This window comes from Podarcis cretensis (assembly GCF_951804945.1).
Source record: "Podarcis cretensis genome assembly, chromosome: 5".
Classification (NCBI taxonomy): Eukaryota; Metazoa; Chordata; class Lepidosauria; order Squamata; family Lacertidae; genus Podarcis; species Podarcis cretensis.
The window spans coordinates 30,820,577-30,834,107 of NC_137174.1; the positions used below are offsets into that span (position 1 = coordinate 30,820,577).

Below are 13,531 nucleotides of genomic sequence, written 5' to 3' on the forward strand. Positions count from 1 at the left end.
CAGCCCATCCCAGTAAGGTCCCAAATGAAACTTTCACTAGTTCGTCTTTCTTTCTCAAGACAAGAGTATACACTTTAAGAATGAGAAATGACTCATATTTTCACCGATTGTTAAATACAGTCATACCTTGGGTTGAATGTGCTTCAGGTTGAGCTCATTCAGGTTGCACTCTGCGGCAACCTGGAAGTAACAGAGTGTGTTACTACTTCTGGGTTTCGCCACTCGTGCATGCGCAGACGCTCAAAATGACATCACGCGAATGTGCGGAAGCGGCAAAACGGGACCCACGCACGCGCAGACGCACAGTCACGTCTTATGTTCCATTCAGGATGCGAACGGGGCTCCGGAATGGATCCCGTTCGCATCCCGAGGTACCACTGTATTCAATTGGCATGGTAACAAACAGCATCAGAGTAGGCTGCGGAGATTGGGACTATACTTTTGGAATGGTGACGAGATGATATGAAGGCTCTGCAGAGAAAATTCCTCATGGGAGATGGACATAAAGCTGCTGAAGTGACGGTACACTTCATAAGCTGCTACCAGAAACTAAAGATGCTTCGACAGAATGTGCTAAAAGTCATGCCACTGCTAAACATCCTAGAGTTTAAAATTAGTGTAGCATAATGCACTCTACCGTGCAACTAGTACTGCTGACTAAAGCAATTTCTTCATCTTAGTCCAAAACGGTTCTGGGAAGAAATTAGCATATCTTAATGTTCAGCAGCTGTTCACCACTACAACTTTGCTCAGCAATAAATAAACCACTAGAAATGAAGGGGGGAAATGTGCAAAAAGTTGCCATGCTTCCTTTATTTTGTTTCCTCTTTTAATGCTTTAAAATTTGCAGCTTTTCTCTTCTCAGCACCACTGTAAGTCATAGCACGCTATCTTAACAACCAAAACAAACCAATTCCTGTTCAGTTACTCTGTTTTCTGACTGTATGATGGGATAAGAGAATCCTCCTCTAGCCTGGCAGATTATAATTCCTCTAGGAAGTCAGATGTACTGCCAAAAGGTATACTAGGAAAACTGGTATAGATTCTTGGTATTTGCTACTGTGCTGGGATAACTTGCGCAGATGCATGAAAGCATAGCCAAACCTATTCAGGTGGTGTCTGGATAACATGGGAGTGCTCCAAACAGAGTTTGGATAAATTTACAATAAACAGCAAATATCTTTTGTCAACTTTGACAAAGCTGATCTGAGAACTAAACTGAGTCAAAGGGAGTACTTGCCACCTTAAATGTTTGTAGATAAATAGTGTAGGTTGGAATAAATTTTTGGGTTAAGATGAAGCAGGCTGATCAGCTTATCATAACTGGAACCCTACTCTGAAAGGCAGCAAGAAGGAGCTCAAGATTAATTCATATTGGCTCAAATGATATCAGTCATTTGAATCATTAGGTTGTATCCAAACGGCTGTTGCATGTTGTGGTGCTGGAGATCATATGCAGGAGAAAAAGGGCTTGCGAAAGTAGTATATGGTTTTGCTGCAAGACACAGCTTTTAATGGTACACTGTACATTTCTAAGCACATTTTCTAGGCTGAACATAGTAAAATTTACTGCCAGTTAAACATGCTATGGACTGTGTTGCCAAACTGTTTGGACTAGTGTCGTTCTCAGTCCGTTTTTGGATCCTGTATACAGTGGTGCCCCGCAAGACGAACGCCTCGCAAGACGGAAAACCCGCTAGACAAAAGGGTTTTCCGTTTTGGAGGCGCTTCGCAAAACAAATTTCCCTATGGGCTTGCTTTGCAAGACGAAAATGTCTTGCGAGTTCCTGTGGGGTTTTTTCCCTTCCCCCCCTTTTCCTAAGCCCTAAGCCGCTTATCAGCTGATCCGCTGATAAGCCGCTTATCAGCTGATCCGCTAAAAGCCGCTAAACCGCTAATAGCGCTAATCTGCTAAACTGTCAATGGGCTTGCTTCGCAAGACCAAAAAACCGCTATACAAAGAGCCTCACGGAACGGATTAATTTCGTCTTGCAAGGCACCACTGTACTGATTACATAATCTCAAAATTTCTCATCCTAAAAAACAAAAACCCTGTATGGATGCACCACAGAAGTTACTCACAACCCCTGTTTTAGTTTGAAAGAGATACACATCAAAAAGAAAATTTCTATTAGGTAAAAGTGGCTAAGAGATGGCTGAAAATGGGAAGTATTCAAAAGGAGAAGCTTTGCATTTACATTCTCTAAACTGGTTTGTTCCTGTAATTCTATGAGCATGAAAACACGTAGGCTACTTCCCTGTTGTCATTACATAAAGCATAAAATAATTTAGAGACCATGTACACAGGCACAACATTAATAATAGTTAGAACCAGAACATAACCTAGATGTCATGGTATCAAATATGTGCGAATCTACTGCAAGGGAGGCAGGTGTTTACTTCACTGACTTGCATTTCTCCAGTTATATCATCCAGTGGAAATCAGCACAGAAAAACAACGAGCCCCAAAACAATTATGAAATGCACAATAAGCCAAGGACATGTGTGAATGGTGGACTGTACATCTTGCATTTCTGGTGTGGAGGGAAAATAGCTGTTGGATAGAGCAGCCTCCCAGCTTGCATTTCAATACATGAGAAACTAGACAGACAAGAGACAGATTATGAGTTTCAGGAGCAGCCTAAAACCGAATAAACACTCATTCTAGTATGGAACAGGGCAGCTATCTCAGGTCAACCTGAGATAAGTTATTAGTCACCAGGTAAATCAACAGCCAGAAATTCTCCTATCTGGAACCAACCCTTGAACTGGAGTGAAACCAGCCTGTTGGCACTTAAAATCAAAAAGGTGGCATCTTTAAAACCGATTCTCCCTCTCTCGTAATACTAGAGTCTGGGATCATTCACTGAAGCTGAATGCTGGGAGATTTAGGACAGACAAAAAGAAGTGCAGCTTCACAAAGAGCCTGGGCTGAATGATGGAAATGGCTCTCACAAGTTGTAGCAATGGCCACCAACTTGAGACAGCTTTAAAAGGGTATTAGCCAAATCCATGGAAAATAAAAGTTGTCAATGACTACTAGCCACAATGGTGGGCACATCCTGCCACTGCCATCTGCAGGTGCGCCTTGCTGCTGTTGCAGGTGCGCCACGGTGCTGCCACAACCCCACCCTTGCCCCCTCCACTGTCACGCCCCACTCCTGATGCAGGTGCACCCATGGAAGAAGTGGCAGCAGGGTACGCCCATGGAGGAAGGGATGATGGATTTTGCCCTGGGGGGATAGTGCTGTAACACGGTAGGTCCAACCTATGTGCTTTCTATGGGCATCTAGATGGTCACAGTGAGAAGAGGATACTGGGTTAGATGGGTCTCTGGTTGGATCCAGAAAGGATCTTGCAAACCTGGTGCTTTGTAGGTAGGAGTAGCAGAGATAAGAAACTCTAAGGTTAGTAGAGCGCTGGTGTAAACCCTTTCCAGTTACTTTAAACAGGTTCCACCACTGTGCCTATATAAAAGCAGTATTTAACTGACCAGCATATTTATATATGTGTGAGAACTTGTTCTGCTCTACCTCCAAGTTCTAAGAGGCAACAATCTGGATGGATATCATGAATGTATACACTCTCTGTAATACAGTGGTACTTCGGGTTACAGATGCTTCAGGTTACAGATGCTTCAGGTTACAGACTCTGCTAACCCAGAAATAGTACCTTGGGATAAGAAGTTTGTTTCAGGATGAGAACAAAAATTGTGCTCCGGTGGCGGGGTGGCAGCGGGAGGCCCCATTAGCTAAAGTGGTGCTTCAGGTTAAGAACAGTTTCAGGTTAAGAACAGACCTCCAGAACGAATTAAGTACTTAACCCGAGGTACCACTGTAACTGGACGGATCACTAAAATTATAACGTGTGTTTGCGTGACCTTACTGTTAAATATGGACCATGTACTGAATCTGACAACACAGCATTTTCAAAATAATCTTCCAATTTCAGAACTAGATGAACGAGGCAAATCTACCCTGCTCAGTTTTTCTTGGGACCTTTATCCCACAATAAGTGTATTCAATAATTCTCAAGATCATTGCCAATTGCATGTGGCATCACATCATCACCACCACCACATACCGAGAGGGCTGGGTTGCCTTCATCCTCCACAGTGACCACCAGCTGGTAGAACTGCTGCCTCTCACGGTCTGGAGGGGAGGGGCGGGTGGCGATCTCCCCAGTCACTCTGTCCATGCGAAAGGTCAGTTCCTCATTCCCTTGAGTGATGTAGTAGGAGAGGACACTGTTGAGGCCACTATCCCTGTCAGTTGCTCGCACCTGAGCCACAGCGGTACCTCCACCCACGTTCTGTGAGCACACACACAAAAATGAATATTAGTCTGGCATATCTATATCTATGCATACTTCTCTAAAAATGGAACTGTGTCATAAAAATTTGATTTGGATTTGGGATTAGGCAAAGACTAGCAGATGGTTGGGGTATAAATAATAAATTATTATTATAATTACATCATCTTCCTACAGCAACAGATAGACTAGAACTGGTTTCTTATTTGAGCTCTTGTTGTTTAGTGTGGGACTCACAAGCAATTTGAGAGGATTGGCCATTTCACCAAATCAAGTGTTCTCTCAACCTGTTTGAGAAGCCACACGTTGGACAGAGGCAACAGTATTTATGTCTATTAATTTAATCTGGATGGCACAACAAGCAGGGCTCTGCTGCCTAAACCCAGAAGCACATTGTCAAATAATATTCTCAAGTAAGTGTCTATATATGTTGCAGAATATGAGGGGCTGTTGGGGTTAGAACCAGATCTTCCTTGTGCACAAATAACTCTCTTCACAGAAAGCCAGCAAGCAGAAAAGCTTACCTCATTAACGCTAACGTTGTATCCATATGGATTTGCAATAACTGGTGGGTTATCATTAACATCCAGTATATTCACTCTTAAGGTGTGTTCTTTCTTGCGAGGTGGGACACCTCTGTCAGATGCTTGAATCTGGAATGTAGCACAATATAATCAGGAGAAAAGCTCATAGCCTTGATCAAGCCTGTTACTTAACTGAAATGAGAATGGCCTAAATAAGTAAATATGTCATAGCAATGAAGCTCTTGAATGAGCTAAGCCAATCTCCCCCGCCCCCCCCATCACATATTTACCTACTGGTTACTTTATGGATCCTATAGTATGTATGTGCATTATTTTATTTGTATAAATAATGCACATAATATGTGAGAGCTGTTTGTACTTTTCATGGAACGCTCCTTTATCTCTTGACCAGGAGCCCTAAGTTGTCTCTTGACCAGGAGCCCTCAGACATGAACTTCTGTTAATTTGCTAATATACTGATTTCTGAGTCAGCTCTACCAGACATACAGTTGCCTGGCAGACATAATGTTGCCTGTTCCCTGGCAGAAACAAGTTCCCCTAACCCCGAGCTACATTCCCCCATTCATCTCTTGCTCCTGAGGGACTTTCTCTCCAAATATTCAGTTGTGTATGAGATATGAGAGTCCTTAGCATGTCTAGTAGCACCATGCACAGAACAACGCAACACAAGAGACTGTCAAATAGCTCTACTTTGATGTAAGATGAGTAAACAGAGCAGCAGAAGTAATTGCAGTGAACAATCTTAAGTGTGGTCTGATGGTGATGGATACAGCCTGGTTTGGCAATTAGTATTACTAGAGAATCATTTGGAACAGAAGAATGTAAGTGGTAGGCTGATCCACCTCTTCCTCTGGTGGCAAGTTTAACAGGTGGCCACATAGCTTCACACAACTTAAAATGGCTACAGGAGACTGTGTGGCCTTGGGAATGTGTACATGGTTGTGTACATAAAATTCCACTTTGGAAGAAAAGTTGGACAAAGTAACATATATATTTTTTTGTAAAAAAACAAAACAAAACAGGGTTGGAGCTGGAGGCTATGCAATTGCTCTTTGGAACTGCCGCTGTGAAGTTCAGCTCTGAGGCAAACAACTGCAAGGAGTTACAGTCTTACTAAACCAATTACTTTGGCAATGAATTCCAATTTGTGTCTCAGAACAATTTTTAATATATTCAAATAATGCAAAATATATTGTTCTGAGCACATTTATAGTTCAAAAATACAAGGAATACATTATTATTTTTTCCCCTATACAGGTGTTATCGGGGCAGTAAGTGAAATAATTGGTCACACTGTAAACATGCAGATGCTGCAATTACAGAGTCTAGACAACAATAAGTTGGCTAATCACATTTGGTATATAAAGCTGCTTGCCTGGATCTGGCAAACGGTGCGATTGTGCAGCAAGCAAACTGGATCGTGGGCATCACTAAATTACCTTTAAAGTGTAGTGTTCAATCATTTCCCGGTCCAATGGTCTGGCCACAAACACTTCTCCATAGGTGTTGTTGGTTGTGCGGATTTCAAATGCCCTGCCTATGTTTCCTGATACTATAGAAAAAGTCACCTGTAAAAAGATATTCATATATACAAAAAAATTAAAAAATCACAATGATGGCTGGGAGGTTTAGGGGATCTTGTAAATTCCATAGGAGAACAGTAGATCTAGAAATTCAAAATGATGCGTATGAAAGCACTTTTTCAGACTGAAACTGCTTGGGAGGTTCATAACAGCAGATCATTTCAGGCAGCAAATTAAAGAAAAAACACACCTCACCTTAAACACAGAGTGCTTCCTGTTTAATACAGAGAGGGCTTCCTTTTAGTACATTGTGGTGGTGAGAACGCGGCCATCTGTTTTTTTCAGGGCCATTGTCCCATCTGTCAGCTGTCAAGCAGCCTCTCAGCACCAAAGGAACTTGTTTCAGATATTGTTTTTCCCCTAACATCTTTCAGAGCCATCTGCTCCATCCATTGCATCTTAAGAGTCCAAGTTATATTTAGTGCTAGTGATTTCACCTTGCAGGCAGGGAAACCCTACCACTGAAGATCAGGGCCTTACAGCAGCCAGTTCAAAGAACTGAGGGAAGCAGAAGGGCAAAGGGCTCCCATGATGTGAAGTGGGACTCATGGATTGGAGGTGGACTCTGCTGAAGCCAGAAGACTTTGCTGTTGCCTCCTGATAGCAGTCAGGACAACTGGCAATGGCAGCAGCAGAAGTTTGCTTCTGTATAGTCCCTTCAAGATGGTACTATGTGAATTGGCCCTGAAGGAGAAACAGTGCCTATAGAGAGACTTACTGGGTTGTTGGTGGGACAAAGTAGCCATTTCACCTGTCTCAATGGTTGCACCAGAGCTTTCCATCACCAAGAAAGGACAGTGCAGAAAAAAGGTCTCTGACAAAACCCTTACACATTTGTCAGGTGCCCCTGGTCTAATCCCATCTGACCTCGACAAAAATCTCGAAATCAGCTACACCTGCTCAGTCTTTCAGTGGATAAGAGCAGCCCAACACACACACAAGTGAAAGTGCTTTATACACAAACACACACACACAAGTGAAAGTGCTTTATACTTGTGCTTGGATGTCACATATGGCTGTGTGGTTCAATCTACAATATTTCTTGTCCCTCAGAGAACAACCCTGCACTCCAACACTAGGCTAGCCAGAAACTAGACCGTAGATTTTTTTTAAAAAAATGTCAGCTTCCCCTTTAAAATCAAGTTTATTGATTACAAAGGCATGGAGGATGCAGCTGTTTCAGAGCTGTTATTTGTGGAACCCAACATATCTCTGTGCCCTGATGATGCCCTATGTAAGACAACAGAAGCTTTGATGAGCAGGGTGTTATTCATCAGTCTACGAGGCATCCTACAGTGCTGTTTCTGAATCATGCGTAGGGCACATATATCTACTTGGAAAGGACCACGAGTTTAATCCAAAGCAGGAAGTATGCAATAACAATGAAACCAATTTGCCATCACAATTAGGGCAAGAAAACAGGGTTCACCAATTATAGTTTTGGTATATTGCTAACTCACTACGCAAATACCTACCATTCACCTTCAAAGTTCTTACACAGAAACTAGTGTTTCCTTAATTTTGATGCTATCCCATAAGCACCAAATTAGAATAAGCAAAATGTGACCAACCCACCACATCTCAACACCCTTTTGCTAACTCCACAGTAACTGTACATTTTGAAGCCACACAATCATTGCTACCTGCCCGTTGCTTCCTGCATCAGGGTCCCTGGCCAAAACCAGAGCAATTCGACGTCCAACAGAACTGTCCTCTGCTACGCTCACAGATGAGTCGGAAGTAATGTCAAACTGTGGGCTGTTGTCATTCTCATCCAGTATGGTGATAGTAACCTGTCCAATGGAGAATGCAGATATGAATAAGAGCTCTGTCTGTCTGTCTGACTGTCTGTCTCTTACAGACACCAGTACTAGAGCTGGGGAGAAACAGTGATTTAGCCAAAAATTCATTAGATTCACCTTATAATTTGAGGAGAAATGATTTTGTGAAATTGTTCCATGCAATTTTATTTCTCCAAATTGTTTAACTGATTATTGAAGCATTGCCTATTCATTGGAAGCATACTTAACACTTAAAGAATACAAACTGCTAGAGGAATGATCCATCCATTCTAGAAAAGTATCATCCTTTCTGTATCATGCATTCTTTTAATGGTGGCAGCCATTTTAAAAACATCTTAGAACAGGCTTTCTGGAAAAAGGCAAAATGATGACCACTCTTCCCACCCCAGAAATTCACCCTACTCCCAAAGTATTGGTGAAGCAAAACAGCCCATTCTGAGGTTGATGAAATGGCTGAGCAATAGTCATTGTCCATGCAGTATAGCCCTACTTTCTGCATAATCCGAGCAAACAGAAGGACCCTTGCATTTATAGCTTGAATTGAAGCTGCTGCTGCTGCAAAGGAATGCTTATGTTTGAAGCAAGCCCCACTTTGGGGTTTGGATAAGTGCAGATCCCAGCCGGCTTGCTGTAAGCCTTGATCAGCTGCTCAGCACTTACGACTCCTGGCAGGCACCAGCTGCACTATGCAGTACCCAGTGGAGAACTACAAAGCACAGCCAATCGCAGCTGGCTTCCTATAAGTGCCAATCAGTAGTTTGGCACTTCCAGCAAGCTGGCTTGAGGCAAGCATCAGCTGCACTCCTGACTTTGGGAACTCAGTAGCGCAGCCAATCCCAGTCAGCTTGCTATAAAGTGTTTACAGCAAGCTCACTGTGATCAGCCTCACTACTGAAGTCCTGGTGGGGAATGCTGTTGTGCAGTGAAATTGCCACAGGCTTGCTGTCACTGCCAATCAGCTGATGACACTGACAGCAAGCCTCGTTTGCTAGGCAACAATCAGGAGAACTTGAAGGCTTCTGAAAGTTTCTTGGTAGCGATGTCCCTACTTGTCCCTCGCCTGATATATAAGATATGACAGATGGGCATGGTTTGGGGAAAATTGCACCACAGGCTGAAATTGGCCCTTTTCTGGGTTTAAATGGTCCCATGGGGTGGAGTTATCTCACCCCCTGGGCTAAGGTATAATGTCTACCTTAAGAGATGAAAGCTTTAAACTGAAGAACTAGGTCAGTTTTCCCAAACTTGGGTCTGCAGCTGTTCATTGGACTACAACTCCCATCATCCCTAACTAACAGTACCAGTGGTCAGGGATGATGAGAATTGTAGTCCCAAAACAGATGGGGACTCAAGTTTGGGAAACACTGAACTAGGTGGCACCTCTAACACAAGCATCCCCAAACTCGGCCCTCCAGATGTTTTGGGATTACAACTCCCATTGTCCCTAGCTAACAGGACCAGTGGTCAGGGATGATGGGAATTGTAGTCCCAAAACATCTGGAGGGCCAAGTTTGGGGATGCCTGCTCTAACACTTCTGTATGGCTGGAAGAACTAATTCAAGTTTACTCAGAAGCAAATACCTCTCTATTCAACAGGACTTACTGTAAACATGGACTGGGTCGTAGGCTACATGTGCATTCAGGCACTTCTAATATAGCGAGTTCCTCTAATCTTCACAACCACATTGACAGAGGGAAGTGGAAACCTCCCATTTATTATAGAGGCTCTGCACAACACCTCACTGGTGTTGACACATGAGCCCATTTAGCAATACATGTAACCAAGAAATACATGGAAATTTCAGCTCACAGTTACATTAGTCAACTCACACAGCATCAAAATATTCTCAGAATCACTTTGCTGTGAGAACTGCCATCAGTAGCTCTTTTTTTTGTAAAGAGATCAGGTTATTATGGATGTGCCTCAGCTGCAGTCATGAGTCCAAAATCACCCTGATAGTATTCAAGCTGTGTTTTCTGTCATTAGCTAAAGGAAATGCTGTCATGTCTAAAAATAACTGTGCATGCACACACACAATACACAAAAGGAGGAGAAAAAGAGGAAGATGCTTTTATTTATGAGTCTTTATTTACCTGGTTAAAGGCTCCAGCTGCAGGGCCAGGCAGCATGGCCTGCTTCTAGAGGGAGGCTGAAGCCCCCTTTCTGCTTCTTTTAGGGCAGGCTTCCTCAACCTCGGCCCTCCAGATGTTTTGAGACTACAATTCCCATCATCCCTGACCACTGGTCCTGCTAGCTAGGGGTCATGGGAGTTGTAGGCCAAAAACATTTGGAGGGTCGAGGTTGAGGAAGCCTGTTTTAGGGTGATTTTTTATTCTTGTTGCAAAAACAAACAAACAATCAAAAGGAGAAGCATGCTTCTCCGCTTCAAGAACAAGCAGCTGCTGAAATGAGTGGCCACCTGAACAGCCAAACCTGTCTCCTCTAAGCCACCTCCATTCCTTCCATTCCTTCCTTCTCTTTTGGCCCATTTTTTCCAACACGACATCACAACTTTCCCCAAACCTTTGTTCAGAGATGTGCTTGTTGTTGTTATTATTATTATTATTATTATTATTATTATTATTATTATTATTATTCCTTCACCTATTCCATCGCTATTCCCCAAACCTTTGTTCAGAGATGTGCTTATTATTATTATTATTATTATTATTATTATTATTCCTTCACCTATTCCATCGCTATTCCCCAAACCTTTGTTCAGAGATGTGCTTATTATTATTATTATTATTATTATTATTATTATTATTATTCCTTCACCTATTCCATCGCTATTCCCCAAACCTTTGTTCAGAGATGTGCTTATTATTATTATTATTATTATTATTATTATTATTATTATTCCTTCACCTATTCCATCGCTGTGTTGTCTCACTTAAGACTTTGGGAGTTGAGTCCTACTTCAAGTAAAACTTGGGGGACTGAGGAGACTGCAGAGCTTTATGTCTGCACAAAGCCCAATTTACTGTTTCGAAATTCCATTATACCCAGAATAGGCTGGGATGGACATGAAAATATCTGAGAGAAAAATGTCCCTTCCCTCCACTCCCCTTTCATTCTCAATCCTAGGGGGAAAGGGTTGCTTAGAAGAGTCATAAACGAGTTTGTGAGGCATTTATGTTCTTACTGGGTGTACATTCTTAGGGGCAGCAAGTCATTTGTTTAGTGGACTGAACAAGGCCTGCCTGGCAAGATAGAACAACCATCTTCTTTAAAAGAATTTAGAATGCTGGAACTGGAATGTGAAGGTAGCTGCATAGCTGAGAACTAGCTGTCTCAAAAATGCTAGGGAATTCTAAAGCTTGCATGCACTTCAGAATCCAATAAATGGCATTCCTCAGCTTGCCTGTTTTGCACCCTATATTTGCACCCCACATGGAAATGTATAGCAACAACTACTTGCTTGAAAGCCACAACAAAGGGTCACAGGCAACAACAAACAAAGGAAGGATAAACACAATGGAGGGGAAGCACTCTTACCTTCTGTTGGAGAGAAGAACAAAATAGGATGGAAAAGAAGAAGAAAAACAGTTATTAGATTTAAATCCTTTTAAACAATGTGGTGTGAATTCAATGCTTTGGGAAAGGTCAGCTGTAGATGCAATGTAACGAGGCACAGATGCAATGAAAGGAAAACACAGGTGAACCATGTCCAAACTCTGCTATTGTTGCTTTGCCAATATCCCTCAATCATCTAAGATATGTGGCATCCTCAACTATTTTGTTGCTAAGTCTCTCAACCAATTGAACACCAATTGTCTGTCCAGGAATATCAATATATTCCGACCTACAACCCCCTCCCCCCCCCCGAGAGTTTGGCCCCTGGAAGCTCCTAATTGCCCCAGGGAGGGAAGTTGCAATGAATGTTTACATGAAATATGGCAAGTCCAAGATCACCAGGTGCAAGAATGTCTTTCACCGTAATTGCTTTTATAATGTTTTTAACTGCATTTGTTTTAAGAGTGTTGGATGCTTTTGCTTTGTTTTTTTGTTTCTACATTGTGACTCTGAGCTGCTTAGGGACCCAAGGGTGGGATATAAACTTGGTCAATAAATAAATAAATGAAACATGGTGGGAATCGGTGCCAGGAAGGAATGCTTGCCACAGCAAATGCCTGCATTTCGCTAGAGGTGCTAAATTCATATCTGAAAACTGTTAATTTAAACACCTCAGGTGACAAGACTGTGTTCAGTGACAATATAAAACAATTCAGAAATGTTACACACACACACACACACACACACACACACACACATACACACAGTTGTACCTCGGAAGTTGAACGCCTTGCGAGTCAAACGTTTTGGCTCCTGAACGCCACAAAGCTGGAAGTGAGTGTTCCAGTTTGTGAATGCTCTTTGGAACCTGAACGTCTGACGCAGCTTCTGCAGCTTCTGATTGGCTGCAGGAGCTTCCTGCAGCCAATCGGAAGCTGTGCCTTGGTTTCCAAACGTTTTGGAAGTTGAATGGACTTCCGGAACGGATTCCATTCGACTTCCAAGGTACGACTGTATAAGCTTTCCTGTGGAAACAATAAACTTTCCCTGGGTGGCAGCGGGGACCTAGCCTTGGAAAGAATAGCCAACTCAACACTGTCCTACTCTACAAAGCCAAAGGATTACAGCAAAAATAGCTCACCACAGTTGAGTCAAGCTTCGGACCACCGTCATCTGCAACAACAGTTAGGGTGTAAAAATCTCCTTTCTCTCGATCTACCTGTCCTTTGACTGTGATCACACCCTGCCAAGGGAAAAAAAGACACACGAATAAATGAATTCCCAACGCTAGAGTATGATCTTAGGTGAAGGAGGTCCACCTGTAAACTACTCACAGTGATGCCATTTATTTTGAACAAAGACAGAGCCTGAGGATTTGTATTGGGGTCAAACTTGTACGTGATCTGGTTCAGGTTATCGATGGAGCGCGCCTGGACTCGGAGGACTTCAGATCCCAGGGGGATGTTCTCTGTGATCACTGCTTCATACGTGACATTCGAGAACTGCACGGCCTCATCCAGTTCATTGAGGAGGCTGACATAAACGCTGCAGAAGCCTTGGTTATGGGGAGGTGCTTGGTCTGTGGCCGAAACGTTCATCAGATAGCTGGTTTTCGTCTCGTAGTCCAGATAGTCAATGGTGGTAATGAGACCGGTGCTCTCGTCGATTTCAAATTTCCCCTCGGAACCTGAGATTATTTTGTAATTCACAAGGCCTCCGTTTCCTAAGGGGAGAAAGAACACAGTTAAAGGTGCAAGACACATGTAATTCACA

The 13,531-nt window shown here is 42.7% G+C and overlaps 1 protein-coding gene across 1 annotated transcript in view; it reads right to left on the minus strand.

Annotated features, from left to right (window-relative positions):
* CDH23 (cadherin related 23) overlaps positions 1–13,531 on the minus strand; it is a 398,468-nt gene that overhangs the window by 82,941 nt on the left and 301,996 nt on the right. Inside the window, exons 31-36 of the mRNA XM_079976255.1 lie at positions 13,093–13,481; positions 12,900–13,001; positions 8,083–8,232; positions 6,296–6,424; positions 4,836–4,964; positions 4,084–4,311 (exon numbers count right to left, since the gene is read on the minus strand). Of these exons, the coding sequence (XP_079832381.1) occupies positions 4,084–4,311; positions 4,836–4,964; positions 6,296–6,424; positions 8,083–8,232; positions 12,900–13,001; positions 13,093–13,481 (1,127 nt within the window). The remainder of the gene's footprint in view (positions 1–4,083; positions 4,312–4,835; positions 4,965–6,295; positions 6,425–8,082; positions 8,233–12,899; positions 13,002–13,092; positions 13,482–13,531) is intronic.